Raw genomic sequence first — 14,280 nt, forward strand, 5'->3', positions numbered from 1 at the left:
TAAACAGCTTTAAAGGGTACAAAAGACATCAGAGCTCTACCTCAGCGAAATCCTATACTCCTCATCTACCGAAGCTCTGAACTTGATCCTGCATCTGCCTCCGCTTGAGATATTTGCTCGAGAGATAGCCGTTATTAAAGCCTTAAGACTTAGATAGGCAGGTTCCTGGACAAATAATACATCCAGCCACTCGAGAACCTTAGGTTCGATGGCGCTTATACCGGTACCTGGAAGGACTGACGTATGTATATATTGATGTCTCCAAAGTCGACAGAAAAGTCTTCCCTCCAGAGCTGGAACTATAAACATCTTTTTGACTTCCTGGCCACCGTAGTGTATACCAGGCAGAGGTGCTGGCCATCCAGAAGGCCACTCGGCACCTGGTAAGAAGATTTTAAGGAGAAAAGGTATTTATCTTCTCTGACAGTCGATGAGCTCTGAAAGCTCTGAACTCTTGCGTAGACAGCACAAGATCTCTCATTGAATGCCGCAGATCTCTAAACGAGATGGATTAGCAGTACAGACTCATATGGGCGCCTTGACACCGAGATATTGAGGGTAACTGCAATGGCGAGGAATTGGGAAGGAATGGTACTACCGCCCCATCTTTCCGGGAAAGGACTTGGTAGGTATACAATTGGCCACCTTTAAACTACACGTTAGGAACAGTACCATACAAGCAGCAAAAGAACGCTGGGGAAATCGCGAGGTTTGCGGGGCCTTCTTATTCATTCTCACACGAACTCTTACAAGACACTGTCAAAGCGGCGTACCTACATGTGTTTGTGATTTAGAATGAAAGCACCGGACTACTGTCATACGGCACTTACCTGTCACTGTCCAGCACTTAGCAGAAGACGACCACATACGCTAGGAAAATTAACATAAGTATGAGCATTATCAAAGTTTATTACGTTAAGGAAATGGTTTGATCGCGAGTGAGCGTCGCACCTCTTCGCATACCCCCTAAAACGCCACTCAACTAACGCCCCTCTCCCTATGGATCAGCTCAGTTGGAGGGGCTCACTTCCTGGGTCTCCCCTTAGTTGAGCTTGACGACAGTGATTGAGGGACAAGCCGATCTAGGAATGGCTGAGTAGCCGCTACAACAACAAAAAACATCGCGAGTGAGCGTCGCAAGATCGTGGAGGGAATGAAGATTGCATATGGCATCACAATGGACCTATCTTTTGGCCTCTTGAGCATCAATATTATCAAACAAATTCAAATCTTATATTGGACTAATACCAAAAAGAACTAAACTTTACAAGACTTACCTTTAATTCCTCCTGTCTGCGATAAGCTTGTGCCATCATACGTCTACGCATATCTTCGGTTAGCACAGCCTCACGGCCTGGTGGACCCTCGCCATGTTTATTTATTTTCACTACAACCTAAAATATAGTCAAAACATTCAGAAATGCAAATGCACGTTTATGTATGTAGACATTTAGTACCACCTGCTCCTAGCCAAACTTACTTTCGTCTTATCATTCTTGCCAATGTACTGATTTAATTTCTTTTCGGGCAATATCTGCTTGCCAGCGAACCACAATTGTGCCTGTGACGGTTCGATAACCTCACGAGAGGCCTGCGTGCCATGCAAGTCCTCAGTATTGGCGAATTCCATGCGTATGGTATCGTGTGGTGGCAATTGCATGGGATAGACAATCGTAACGGCACCGCGCAACAAATTCAAAGCCTCACCAATATTTTTCAAATTCAACGGTTGGCGCGCTGCCACTAGTTTCTAGGCCATTTGATTGTTGGTCGAATTTAAAATCAATGATAATTTTAGCATTCATACTCATTGCTTCAAATCGCATACGTATGTATGTGTGTGTGTTTATGTACATACCTTATCGATTATTTTCTTAGCATCTTCCATTGCCTGCTTCAACATTTCACGCATTCTTTCTTGCGGCTGATGTCCATTACGACGTCCAAGTGGATCTTTATTGACAATGAAACCACCTGCTGGTATACACTTCTCAGCCCAAATGTCGCTCAATTTTAATTCTTGTACTTGCTCATCGGTTAGGCCAACCATTTCCGGCGGCAGCATGGTGCCATGTTCGATAAGCTCCTCAATTTCCGAGCAAATGCGATAAACCTTTAGGCGACCGTTATAAATAGCGGTAATCTCGCGTATAACTTGAGTGGTGCCTTCATCGACGCTGGTCTCGTAAATGAACAGATTCTCGTCGCCGCGCTTGACATGCAAGAGTACCATTTTGGCTTGAGTTGTAGGTGAAATTGAGATTTTCGCTTTTCTCCGTAGAGTTTATTAATAATTATTTATGTTGCGGAAGGGGAACTAACTGCGTTTTATATACGAAAACTGTTGAATTGTAAAAATATCTACATATGTATGTATTTATAAAGGACAAATATTTCAAAGTTGAATTCTATAACAAAAATTTATCAACACCGGAAAACAATTTTCTGACAACTTCTTTTGTTAAAATATTTCTTTCGACTGATGGTGATATTTGTATCAAAGCAATTGCTTGCTTCTCCTTAGCGTCTTGTGATAAATTGTTAAATCGATTTGATAGCGGAGTGGAGTTACTATGGCAACCTCATGGTTCTCGAGAGACGAACGGGTATTCCCAACATACTTAGCTTCGAAAGACGATAGGGGCAATAAGAACTTGCTCCACGAAAACGATCTCCAATATTATTAAACTGATATTTCTCATCTACCTTCATATATATATGTCCATATATCACACCTCTTCAGTATTTGTTGTAATACTCAAAGAAAGAAGGAAGAAACCTTCTGAAGGTTGGTTGGAGAAGTTTAGACAAATAAAAATTAAACAATAGTGGGCATAGGATGTACCACTTTGTTGGACCCGTTTTTTAATTCTTTGAAGTTTGGAAGTCTGATGTGCAGAAAATTGAGTATAATGTAATGGCGACTGTCGGTCACCCATTCAGTGCACACAATCGTAACGTCTCAGTTACGGCAGGAGAGAGCATATCTAGATGGTGACTGAGATGAACTGGTTGCGGTCGGTTCTACGAGCAATGTGCAAAAAACTTTACAATCCTCCAAACATAAGCCAAAGGGCACAAAGTCTGATAGAACCACCATGGCAACCGGTATAACGGAGAAACCTTATAAGAAATTTCTTAATGTAAGCATTTATAATATTGAGAAAATTGCCGGTAAGTAAATCACGAACTTAATAAGCGTATCTAATTGTATGATAAAAATAATTCAATGTCAACAAACGCTGTTTTTTCATTCACACTTTCCGTTCTTTAAAAAATTAATCGTAAAGTAATGAGTTTGGAAATAAAATATAAAGAAAATAATATATTTGTAATTGCTAAAAAAAATAAAATACCAAACGTACTTATATTAATACCATTCAATAAGTTGTTAAAACAATAACAAAATTTAAATTAAATATGTAGCGTAATATTTAGATTTTAGAGAGCAAAGAGAATTGCATTACTATGTACTTCAACGTAGTGCTGCTTATATTTTCACAATTTTTTTTCGTATTACATACTCGTACTATAAAAACCATATCACTAAAAGTTACAAATACCTATTTATTTTTGTTTAAAATGCCTTTGAATGCCCATCCCTGCTATATGCAAAAATTACATACATAAATAATTTGAGCACTTACATATTACACAATACCTAAATATTTAAAAATCTTTANGCACAGGAAGTAGTAGTTAAGTAACAAATCAAAAAAAATAACAATTTCATAATAAATAAATTTGCTTAAGGTTAATAAAAAAGGGATAGGTTTAGGTTGTTTCAAAAACTCTCGAACTCACTAATAACATGTCAGATTGTTTGAGGTAAGAGAAGAAACCTTTCGTAGGCTTTGTTAACGAAATATTTGTAAGCGCCTCTATATATAAAGGCTACTAAATACCTGCTAAATAAATACTATAATTACAACAAAGTTATCTATCACTACAGTCTGCTGCATTGTCTAACAAAAACCAATAGCAGCGGCAAGCAAGCATTCTATGCGGGCGTCTATTACCGCAGCAATTTTCGGAAGTTTTCCACCTCGTAAATGCTTGTTGAAAGTCTGTTGAGGCATAATTATGATTAACATTTATTTAGGTTACACATCAAAAATTTTACTCACCTTCCAAATGCATTGAAGAGCGCCACAATTTCTGTACGCGATAGCTTAAAGAGTGGATTAGCCTCTAAATGTGGCCGTTCCCACAGACCATTCTCTGTCGCTACATTCAATTTCTCAGAGTAGAGAATTTTTAAAGCTGTACCAAGTCCTTGTGTCTTTGAAATACACAATAGATTTCAATACAATTATATTAAGTTGAAGTTGGATATATTAGCTTGCATTTACCTGCAATTTTCCCCAAAGTCTGCACTTATCACAACCCACGCAATCCATTATTCTAGATATATTTCGAAATTTCTCTTTGTACTCATTTTTGAATTTTAGCGATGCTACACCATTCGAAAATAGCACATTTTCATTGAAATGCGATGAAAAAGATTCCACAACCGACAATAGATCATTTATAGCCAACTTCACTTCCTCATCTTCCTCCGCAATGCCTGTGTAGTATTCTTCTCGTCGCAAATATGGCGCCGCTTTGGCCAAAGCCCGCAATTCTACCAAATAAATGAAATAAAGATTTCTCAACCAATGTGGTCCTTCGTTCTTTGTTGTTTCCGGACTGAAACGCCGTTTGAATTCCTCAATATTTGGGCCCCAAACCCCCTGAGGATCGAGAAAGTCTTTTGATTCGGAGAGTAAATATTTGGCACATAAATGTATATTAATGCTACTGTGGAGCCCGGATATGATGCGATAGAAGGCACGTTGCTCCAAACATACTTTATCCAAATCCAGATGTGGTATGAAATCGGAAAGCGTTTTGGTTTCATTTTTGCGGCCAAAGCAATTTTCCATATAAATGCTACGCCAAATGCGATGCGCCGATTCTCCCTTATAGCCGGTATAACGCTCAGGATTTATAAGTAAGTCTACATATTGAGCTCCTTTGTGTTGATCTTCTAAAATACAGAAATCTTCTTCGGCCTCATCGTGTCTAGCCCAACGTTCAAATTCGCGATACGCCTGATCGCTGAGGCTTGTATCCAAGTAGCTTAAAACACGATTGTAGTCCTCGGCCTCCGAGCATTCTGATGATTGGGCTTCTTTGGTGTACTGAAAAATAAAATGTGCGTGTTATAAATTGTTTAGCAATATATCGCACGTTTGATAATAACTCAACTCAATAACTCAGTAACTCAAAATTTACGTTTTTGGAGATTTCATCATACAGTTATTAAGCTTGATAAGTAGAACATGTGAACTTCTCAAAAATGGCAAAATGGGTATTTTCAACTGTCTTCTGCCAACTGTATGAATTGATCAAACTTTGATTGCGAGTTCCCATAAAATTTAAATTTAATGAAATACTTCTGTATATTATTAAACGTGCGATATGTACCTTTCTATTGATGTTGATAGCGATAAATCTCACAGCTTTGAAGAATAAAGAACTTAATTTATAAATGGTTTCCGCCCCTCAAAACGGGTAATAAACCAAATATATGCACATATGTACATGCCAGCCAGTGACACAAGTGATAATGCCTATCAGCAACCGTATGCCACATTAATAGGTACGTCTGTATGTTCCTATAAATATGCTTAATTAACTACTATTGCTAACGAACTTAATGCTTTAACGTGGCAAGCTATAGAAAAATTAAAAGTATACATATGTATGTATGTGCACACGTATTTAAGAAAGCCTATAGGCGATAAGCCTAACTATAATGCTGAGTTGGCTTATAACTTTTGTAGTTGGCTTATAACTTTTCAAGTTGGCATTAGCAAAAGTGCGGGCTGTCGTCGCTAACATCACCAACTAAATTCCAACCTTCAACTTTATTTGTCTACCTTAAATGCTGCTGGTTCCTTATTTTCGCTTTCCTCGATTAGACCTTTGGGAATGTGCTTCTCATCACAATTTTGCACCTGGCAAAAACGCATCGCACATTTGCTGTTATCCACCCAGAAAGGACATGAATTTTTCAAATTCACTTTAAAAAAGCGAAAGAAGTTTTTTACGAGCAGCGACTTAAGACGCGGATATATTTTGATGTTATTGAAATGGTCCACGGTGTCCACGGCGCAACTGCAATCATTTATGGAACCCTTAAGCTGCAGGTGAATGAAGGAGAAGTTAGAAAATTGTAATGATGAAATAATTCGTTTGTATGTGGTAGGTAATTACCTCGCAGAAACAACTTTTGTTCTGATCCAATTCATCGTGGGCGGCAAAGTAGCCGCTACAATGACGTGCCCACAATATGACGCACAACGTCAGCATCAAGTACCACGCACTCCGGCGTAGAAGTCGCTGAGTAGACATTGCACTTTTTGTATTGCACCTTTGCAGGTTACCGTTTCTTCCCTTTATTGGCTTATATTGTAAGTTGTTTGTTTTATTTAAGATTTTTATTAAAAACCAAATGACGCACGGTGTTTTTCTATGAAAAATCCCCTTTCTCCACACAACCTTTTGTAAAACTAATTGCGGTGAAAGTTCAGATGTAGCAATCGTTTGCGCAGAGGCGTATTGTTTTTGTTTGTGTGTTCCACTTTACATGCTAATTAATTGCGGAATTTCGTAAGCGCAATTTTTATATTTTCTGTCTTTCAATAATTCACAACCACTCACGTCAACTGTAATTCAACATCTATTGTTAAATTGCTTTTTATTACTAATATTTTGGTGTTTTCGTGATGAAAATAAAGTAGACGCTCTCTCTACTTACGTGTCTATTTGTTGTTTTTATTTTGTATATTTTGGCTGCCGTCAATTACGTTATCAGCTGGATTTTTCAGTGCTGCCAAATTATAAAGTTGCATTTTTTTCGGACTCGTGGTGAGTTAAGAAATGCAAGGTGTCCGAAAATTAACGGAAGTGGAGGGAATTCGAAATTCAAGTTTAAAATAATCAAATTTTTTTTTTCAAATTACTAAATATCTCTCCGATCTTTCCAATGCCTTCAGAGCCAAAAATCTAAGCCTTTCTGCTACGAAATCCACCGTCACACTCTTCACCGCATAGACTAAGTAGATTAGGCCAGAACTCGACGTGTATGTATGTATATCGATGGCGCAAAAATAGCGACAGAAAACTATACCAAGTTCGAGGAAGTCATCACATACACAGCAACGTGCGAAAAAATACGAGCTAGGAACAAAGTGTTTTGATCAATAGCCGGCTGCTCCTTAGGAGCCGATAAAGAGGTCGTGCTTGTAAGATACATTGTGATAGCCCGGTTGGTGGTAAATTATGCCGCGATAGTGTGGTCGACAGAATCTAGTGACACGCAGTCGAAAAATCTCCATTTTGCGAAGATCATCTTCTCGACCAAAGCTAAATGCTAGCGGTGAAAGAGCGTAACCTTATGCTATGAAGGCCTATGGGAACCAACTCAAACAACGCTCTGCTACGAAAATGCCCGCTTTCTCCCTGGCACGTGAAATGGCAATTGCAACACATGTGATACTTAGGACATCGAGACCTAAGTAGACTTCGCATTCAGCGAGGTACGATATAAAAAAGATGCTGTGAAAACGTACCTCGACACCCGCAAAGAAAACATCGTGCTAGAAGGCCGAATGCCGTCACTAAATTAAAAGTCCGCAAACAAGGGGATAACCTGGCGGTCTATGGAGGAACCTGTTGAGAACTTTCAAATGGAAAAGTCTGAAATTGATACCAGATTGTTAGCCGTACAGTTTACGAGAATGTCCCTGTGATCTAATCGAATCCGAATCTATTCTCCCGCGGCCGAAAAAGAAGTCAGATATTGCGCTACTAAAATAAAAGCGACTACTTGTATTTGGATCTGAACACCACCATTAAACTTTGAATCCTCTGTGAACGAACCACTGGATTTTTGTCCTAAATGCTCTGCAATCCTGTTTAGTATCTTGAAGATTTGTGAATGAAGAAAAATCCACATGGAGCTAACAGGAGTGTCCACGGAACCGATATGCCGGATTAGAACACAAGTGCCAGAGAAGTTTTGATCCACAGTATTCCACTTTTTTATCGTAGACTTTTCTTACGAATCCCATAAAGCAATATTGCCTTAAATACGTTCTCGTTAAACCAATAAACAACCGTAGCAGTTCTAAATTCCGTTGTCCTAGTTTGGTCACTGGAGGTTAGTGTGAATCTGTGTACGTAGTCCGCACAGCAGCGCGATGCTTATCCTCAATGCTCTCCCTCAGGAAACAATTTTATGCTCAGCAAACAGATTCTGCTCGGCTACTACCAAACGAAACATCAAAACACACACGCAGAGCCACCTTCTGGGTACGTATCTCAATGAACTCATGGCCGAGATCCAGATATACAATTACCACCCATTGCAGACGAAAAACTTCAGCTGCATCGAGATCCCGATAGATCTGCGCCGCTTAAATGTGCATACTATAGTATACTGTCCATCAAAAGATACCCTATATAAGTCCAGCTTCTAAAGCCACCCCATAACCACCAAAGACGACTCTACTAACTGTAACCACACAGATCCATATCTAGCCAAGGACTTCCACTACTTCAGCATTCTCTGAAACCCTTTAGGGCATTTATATGCTGGTACTACAACAACAACCTCTTCATTTTCTCCCTTAAACTCTTGCAGCTAACAGCCATTTCCCTGTGGTCCGGTCATGTCAAAACAGCACGTTTCCTGAGCCTGCTGTTCATTGAACTTAATAGTAACAACTAATAGACCATTAGCAACAACTAATAGACCATGCGAATTGGCTAGGCAGGGCTTAGACAAATATTTTGCGAGCCTATGGAATTATGTTTAGAGGTTATGTTATAAGGCAGGTCAATGAGAAGCCTTCTGGTCTGCTGGTTGTATCGCCCCAATTATATTTTGGCTTGGCAGAGTCCAATAGTGATTCGCCAATTCTGTTAGCTCATTCTTATTGTTTCTTTTCTGAGCTCTATCCTAATCATGTTGGGACCTACTGCAAGGCATGGTTCGGGACCTGTGAAAGTTGAGGTTACTACTCTCCTAACTAATCTGTCCACTGTCTCATTTCCCTACACTCGCCTGTGACCTGATACCCAAAGTAGCTAAAGAGGCATTTAGGGTATCAATATACTCAAGGACTAGTGAAGATCTGACTTCAAANTGAGTGCCGCCTGACTGTCGCTAAGGATATATATCGTCGTTTAAGGTACAAAACCGCATATCTAGATAATTCAAAACCCCGTATGTGAGGTTGCATAAATTATTTTCTAGAGAGTAAAAACACTCATATTTCAAAATGGTTCTCTTTTATATACATAAAGCAATCGCATCTCTGGCTAGTAAATTTCGGGACGAATGGATAAGGATACGCGGTTTTGTAATTTAAACGACGATATGCTCTCATTACGATAGTTTCTACTTATGTAAATTAATCTATGCACACAGATTGATTGCGAAAACCTGCGCTTGAAAAATGCTCGGGTACTTTACCATGGGCACAGATAATTTTGTACGTGGGCCATAAACGCTTTCTGGCGTTTTCGAGCTATCTTTGTACCACTGCATAGTGCCTGCCTGTACATGTCCCGTCAAAAAAGAGCTGTTCCTGGCTGCTTTTCTGTATAGATATTTTATGAAGCTCCCCTCGAAAATGACTGCCTTGTTTATTCCGTCTCTGTGTACGAAAAGACTTTACCTCTACCGAAGCTATCTTTTGCAAAATTAAGGAAAGTGCGCTTGGCTGTCTGCTCTAAGGTAATATGCAGTGGCTGGAGGTCGAAAATCATCTCCATTGCTGCCGGCGGGCATCGTTCCCGTGATACACACACATGCTAAACGTTGACGTTTTTTGAGAAACTATCTCACCATGACTAAACTACATAGTCCTCGAAGCACAAAGCATATATCGCTAGCTTAGAGTGAAAAGTTGCTAAGTCCACTTTTTATGAAAACTCATATTTTGATAGAGGAGGCTAGAGAAATTGAATATGCATCGTTTCGAAAATTATAGAGGTACTTATTTTATTTTTTCCTTTTCATAAGCAATAAAAGGAAAATTAGCTAAGTCCAAAAGAAGCACCACAAATCCGATAAGGCCAAAATAATACGACATCTTTTAATAAATATCGAATGCCTCTGATTCTTATGGAGTTTTGCTTTGCTTTAAACCAGCAAAATGTTTGATTCAAAGTCTTGCGAAATAGTTAAAGAAAATGGCTATAGGAAGATTTTTTCCTCTCCTGTAAAATTTTTAAAATGGGACTTAGCAACTTTTCTTTCTAAGCTAGCGATATATAATTATCGATCTATTTATCATTTGAGTTATCGTTATGTAGTTATATTTATGATATCGATGTAAGTTTTTGTCAATATTATTATCGATATATGTATGTATGTATATATTTATAGTGAAAACCGTACTTTTATAATTATCGACGTATCAATCTATGAAATCAATAATGTAGATAATTAATATTGTTATCGATTTATTAATCAACATAAATGTCGATACATTTTTGTCATCGATATATTTATCGTTATCGAAGTTGCGTAATTTTCCGGCACCAATCGGTATTTTCGCCGTGCTATTCCGGATTGTTTTCAGCACCTTTCGTTTATTGGGCAATGTTTTCCGGATTAAATGAAGAATGAAATGAAATGCATTTCCGAGATTTTTTCGGAGGCTTTGCCATTTTTTCATCACTTTTAGGGATTTTTCTCATTTTACTCCAGACATTGCGATTTAAAGGAGTATTTTAAAAATAAAAAGCAAGAAAATCGATATTTCTTACTCAAAACAATTTCTCGTAATTATTTTTCGAATTTACTACCTTAACGTCTATATAACATATACTTACATATGTACATATGTCATATCACTTAAATATTTACCTAGTATATAACATGTACATATATACTTAGTACCTAAAGGCACAATTTTTACATAGCTAACATAGCATCGCATTTATCTACATAAAAACTGCACCTCATTTACATGCATTCATTCCCATTATTTTTCTTCTTCATCAATCACATTTGATAATTAATTACTAAAAATATTGATTCTGCCACCGTTGTTCACAGTTGAATGCGATCTTTGTTCCCATAACCGCGCTTATCGCTAGTCTTAGTGATCCTTTCGGCCATGCATACATATGTGCATGAAAATCCTAACCTCAAAAAAATCACCCGTTACATACATACATCGTCCTGCCACACACACAGTCAATTATGCAAATGTACAGTTCAGAAAAAAAACTGCTAGAATTAACCCAACATTGTCACTTTCGCGACGGAGGCTGTCAACTCGAAGAACGGCACCAACGATAAGACGATGTCCTTTATGATGTCAACTTACAGGACATAAAAAATGATCTACACATGCACTTTCAACCCTCACTCGACCGCTAAGTAAATTTTAAGATTTTCGTATGCACGGCAGTGTAGTTGTATGCAAATTAGGGGCAAAGAGATTAGGGAAAAAAACGAAGGGAATATTTTAAGCAAATAGGACATCGTAGACGAGAACGTAGGGACATTAAGTATTTAGAATGTAAGATTTTGCAAAAAAAAAAGCGGAAAAAGGTTAATATTCGTGCTTGGAAAGAAAATGAGGACATAAGAATGAGTTAAATTTTTAAGTATTTAAGGATCACTTACATATATACAGACATAAATAGAATCTTAAGACGAAGTTCTTGGTATGAAATGATTCGATATGGAAGATACGGTTATAAGAGCGAAAACCCGATGGCTCCAGTACTAGGGATTCAAGCCCCGTGGGGGTCTCCCTCCTCTTGAAATGCACTGTAACAACCTAACCTATTTTCTCCGAGTTCAACATACAATGCCGTCGTTTTTTCTACTCGCTCGTTGGTACAGAAAAAAAGAAAAACGAAGTGAAGCCAGTACCACTCCAACTGATCGTTCCAAGCGCATTTCCTTTACCACCACTAGCGAGTACCGGCGGGAGCAGCGGGAGATCAAAAAGTTAGCGGAATGAAACATTTCCAAGAGGGAAAGCAAAGTTATAAAGGTTGTCACTTAACCAGGAAATCACAGATTAATAGTCCGGCCCTTCTGGCTGAGGTTAACTTTAATATTTTTTCCCTCTCGAGTATCAAATATGGACCAGCAAAAACGGCATGGAGTAAACCCAAGCAAAACAGGACTTGCATTATTTACCAAAAGGTACAAGTTCAACGACTAAAGGCACCTGAGAAGGCGCATATGGAACTTACGATCAGTGAATCCGCGAAATATCTGAGATTCATACCTGATAGGAAATTAAACTGGTCACACTGCGAAATCTATCCAGGTGGAAATCGAATATTTTCGGTCATACCCCAATTCTCGAAGGTCGGAGGTAACGGACTATTGCGTGCCAACAACGACCTTCAGCAAAGGTTATAAGGCAGAAATCTCTAGCAAAAAACAATGGACCCTGAACGCTCCGGCATCCGGGGACTATATTCAGTTCTACACTGAAGAGTACTCGTATGAACTAGGAGAAAACAAGAGACTCCGCCTACCGGACCACTGTAGCGTCTTTCAATCCAAGCTTGCAGATGTACAGTGGGCTGCCTAATGCTTAGGTACAAAAGCAATAGGGCGCAATAACATCCATATTTTCTCAGAAAACCAAGTGGCTTTAAAAACTTTCGATTCTCTCGCATGCAACTCGCAAACTGTGATAAGTTAACGCAAATCACTTAACGGATTGGAAGAGCAATTCACTCTTCGTCTGATATGGGTACGAGGACATAGAGGTATGTATACCAGGCAATGAGATGTCGAATGAGCTAGCAAGAAAGTTCACTTCCGTTCCACTTTCGCAGTCATGGAAGAGGCTAGGGAACCAGGCGAAAGATGGAAACAGCTGGAAATATGCAACACGGCAAAGTTTATATGGCCGGAATGGAATGAGAAAAGATCGAGGGAGCTTCTAATGCTGTGCAGAGGAGAATTCTCTGCTTGCTGACCCGCCTCGTTACACTAGGTAGGCATCGTAGAGACTCGGGGCAACTTCTGCAGTAGCTGCAGTGACGAGGAGATGTCTGAATCAGTAAGGCATCTACTTTGCGAATATCCCGCACTGGGAAGGTGTAGAGTGAGGCTCATGGGTGCTGTAACCGTTGGAGACCTGAGCGATAGGTTAGGTTAGGTAAGCGGGCTGCCTCCGCATGTGGAGGCACCCTTGAACTCGACTAAGCTGTCCGTTGTGGATGGGTAGGGGAAAGAGGGGGGAAGCTATGAGAGAAAGACGACACCTATGGCTTTTCGCCAGAGAAACGCTCCGTGCTCACAACGAAGGTCTTCAGTCGACTGATGTCCACTCCCGAGAGCTTATCGGGAGTGTGAAAAAAGTGCGATCGTCCTCCATGCAGCTGGTGCAGTAAGGGTTATCCTCGACATTCAGCCTTACGGCATTGTTACCAATCACACAGTGACCAATAAGCACTCCCACCAATAGTGATAGATGCAGCTTCCTTAGTCTCAAGAGCTCCCCAGACCGCCTCCGGCCCACACGTGGCCAGAAATACTTTGCCACCTTGCAATCCAAGGTCTTCGCCAGCGCCCACCTATTCAGAAGTAGTAATCTTAATAGCAAAATAATCAGACGCGGTCGACAAGGAAGTCAAACACTCCCTCACCGTTTTCGAACGCACCGTCAGGGAGCCAAGAGCCCTGATGGCAGCTTGGCTGTCAGAATAAATATTTACCTCCTTAACAGATATTATACTAGAGAGCAACCAATCCGAAGCCTCTTTTATCGCGGCCATGTTCGCCTGGAAAACACTGCAGTAAAAATCCAGTAATCTAAATTTTNGAACGCACCGTCAGGGAGCCAAGAGCCCTGATGGCAGCTTGGCTGTCAGAATAAATATTTACCTCCTTAACAGATATTATACTAGAGAGCAACCAATCCGAAGCCTCTTTTATCGCGGCCATGTTCGCCTGGAAAACACTGCAGTAAAAATCCAGTAATCTAAATTTTAGGTTGATGGAGAGCTCTTCGCAGAAGACACCTCCGCCCACCTTCCCATCCAGCTTCGATCCATCTGTAAATAAGTTTACAGGTCCTCGATTCCAGATACTACACTCCTCCCAGTCTCCCCTCGCTGGAATGTGGATGATAAAAGATCCATTCGGGCCCAGAACCGGCGTGCAGTGGTCTGTCCGAGTCGGTAGGAACCCGAAGCCTTTTAGAAGGCGATATATCGGGCAAAATATAAAAGCGATTA

At 39.8% G+C, this 14,280-nt stretch overlaps 2 protein-coding genes across 2 annotated transcripts; both read right to left on the reverse strand.

Moving 5' to 3' along the window:
• Positions 1-1,277: 1,277 nt before the first annotated feature.
• On the reverse strand, positions 1,278-2,475 carry LOC108375034 (UPF0769 protein CG18675-like; the record flags this gene model as incomplete). The annotated part of the gene is made up of 3 exons (XM_017631104.1): positions 1,859-2,475; positions 1,481-1,750; positions 1,278-1,394 (listed from the first exon to the last, which is right to left on the reverse strand). Coding segments are annotated over exons 1-3 (762 nt in total), but the record flags the coding sequence as incomplete, so codon positions are not given.
• A 1,215-nt stretch (positions 2,476-3,690) lies between these two features.
• Ero1L (endoplasmic reticulum oxidoreductin-1-like protein) lies at positions 3,691-6,816 on the reverse strand. Its single transcript, XM_017631105.1, has 6 exons — positions 6,709-6,816; positions 6,262-6,637; positions 5,925-6,188; positions 4,353-5,183; positions 4,128-4,282; positions 3,691-4,067 (listed from the first exon to the last, which is right to left on the reverse strand). The coding sequence occupies exons 2-6, from the start codon at positions 6,397-6,399 to the stop codon at positions 4,016-4,018; spliced, it is 1,440 nt and encodes a 479-aa protein (XP_017486594.1). The 5' UTR covers positions 6,400-6,637; positions 6,709-6,816; the 3' UTR covers positions 3,691-4,015.
• Positions 6,817-14,280: the final 7,464 nt, after the last annotated feature.

The sequence above is a fragment of the Rhagoletis zephyria genome, unplaced genomic scaffold (genome assembly GCF_001687245.7).
Source record: "Rhagoletis zephyria isolate East Lansing unplaced genomic scaffold, Rhagoletis_zephyria_1.1 Rzeph_scaffold_08413, whole genome shotgun sequence".
Lineage (NCBI taxonomy): Eukaryota > Metazoa > Arthropoda > Insecta > Diptera > Tephritidae > Rhagoletis > Rhagoletis zephyria.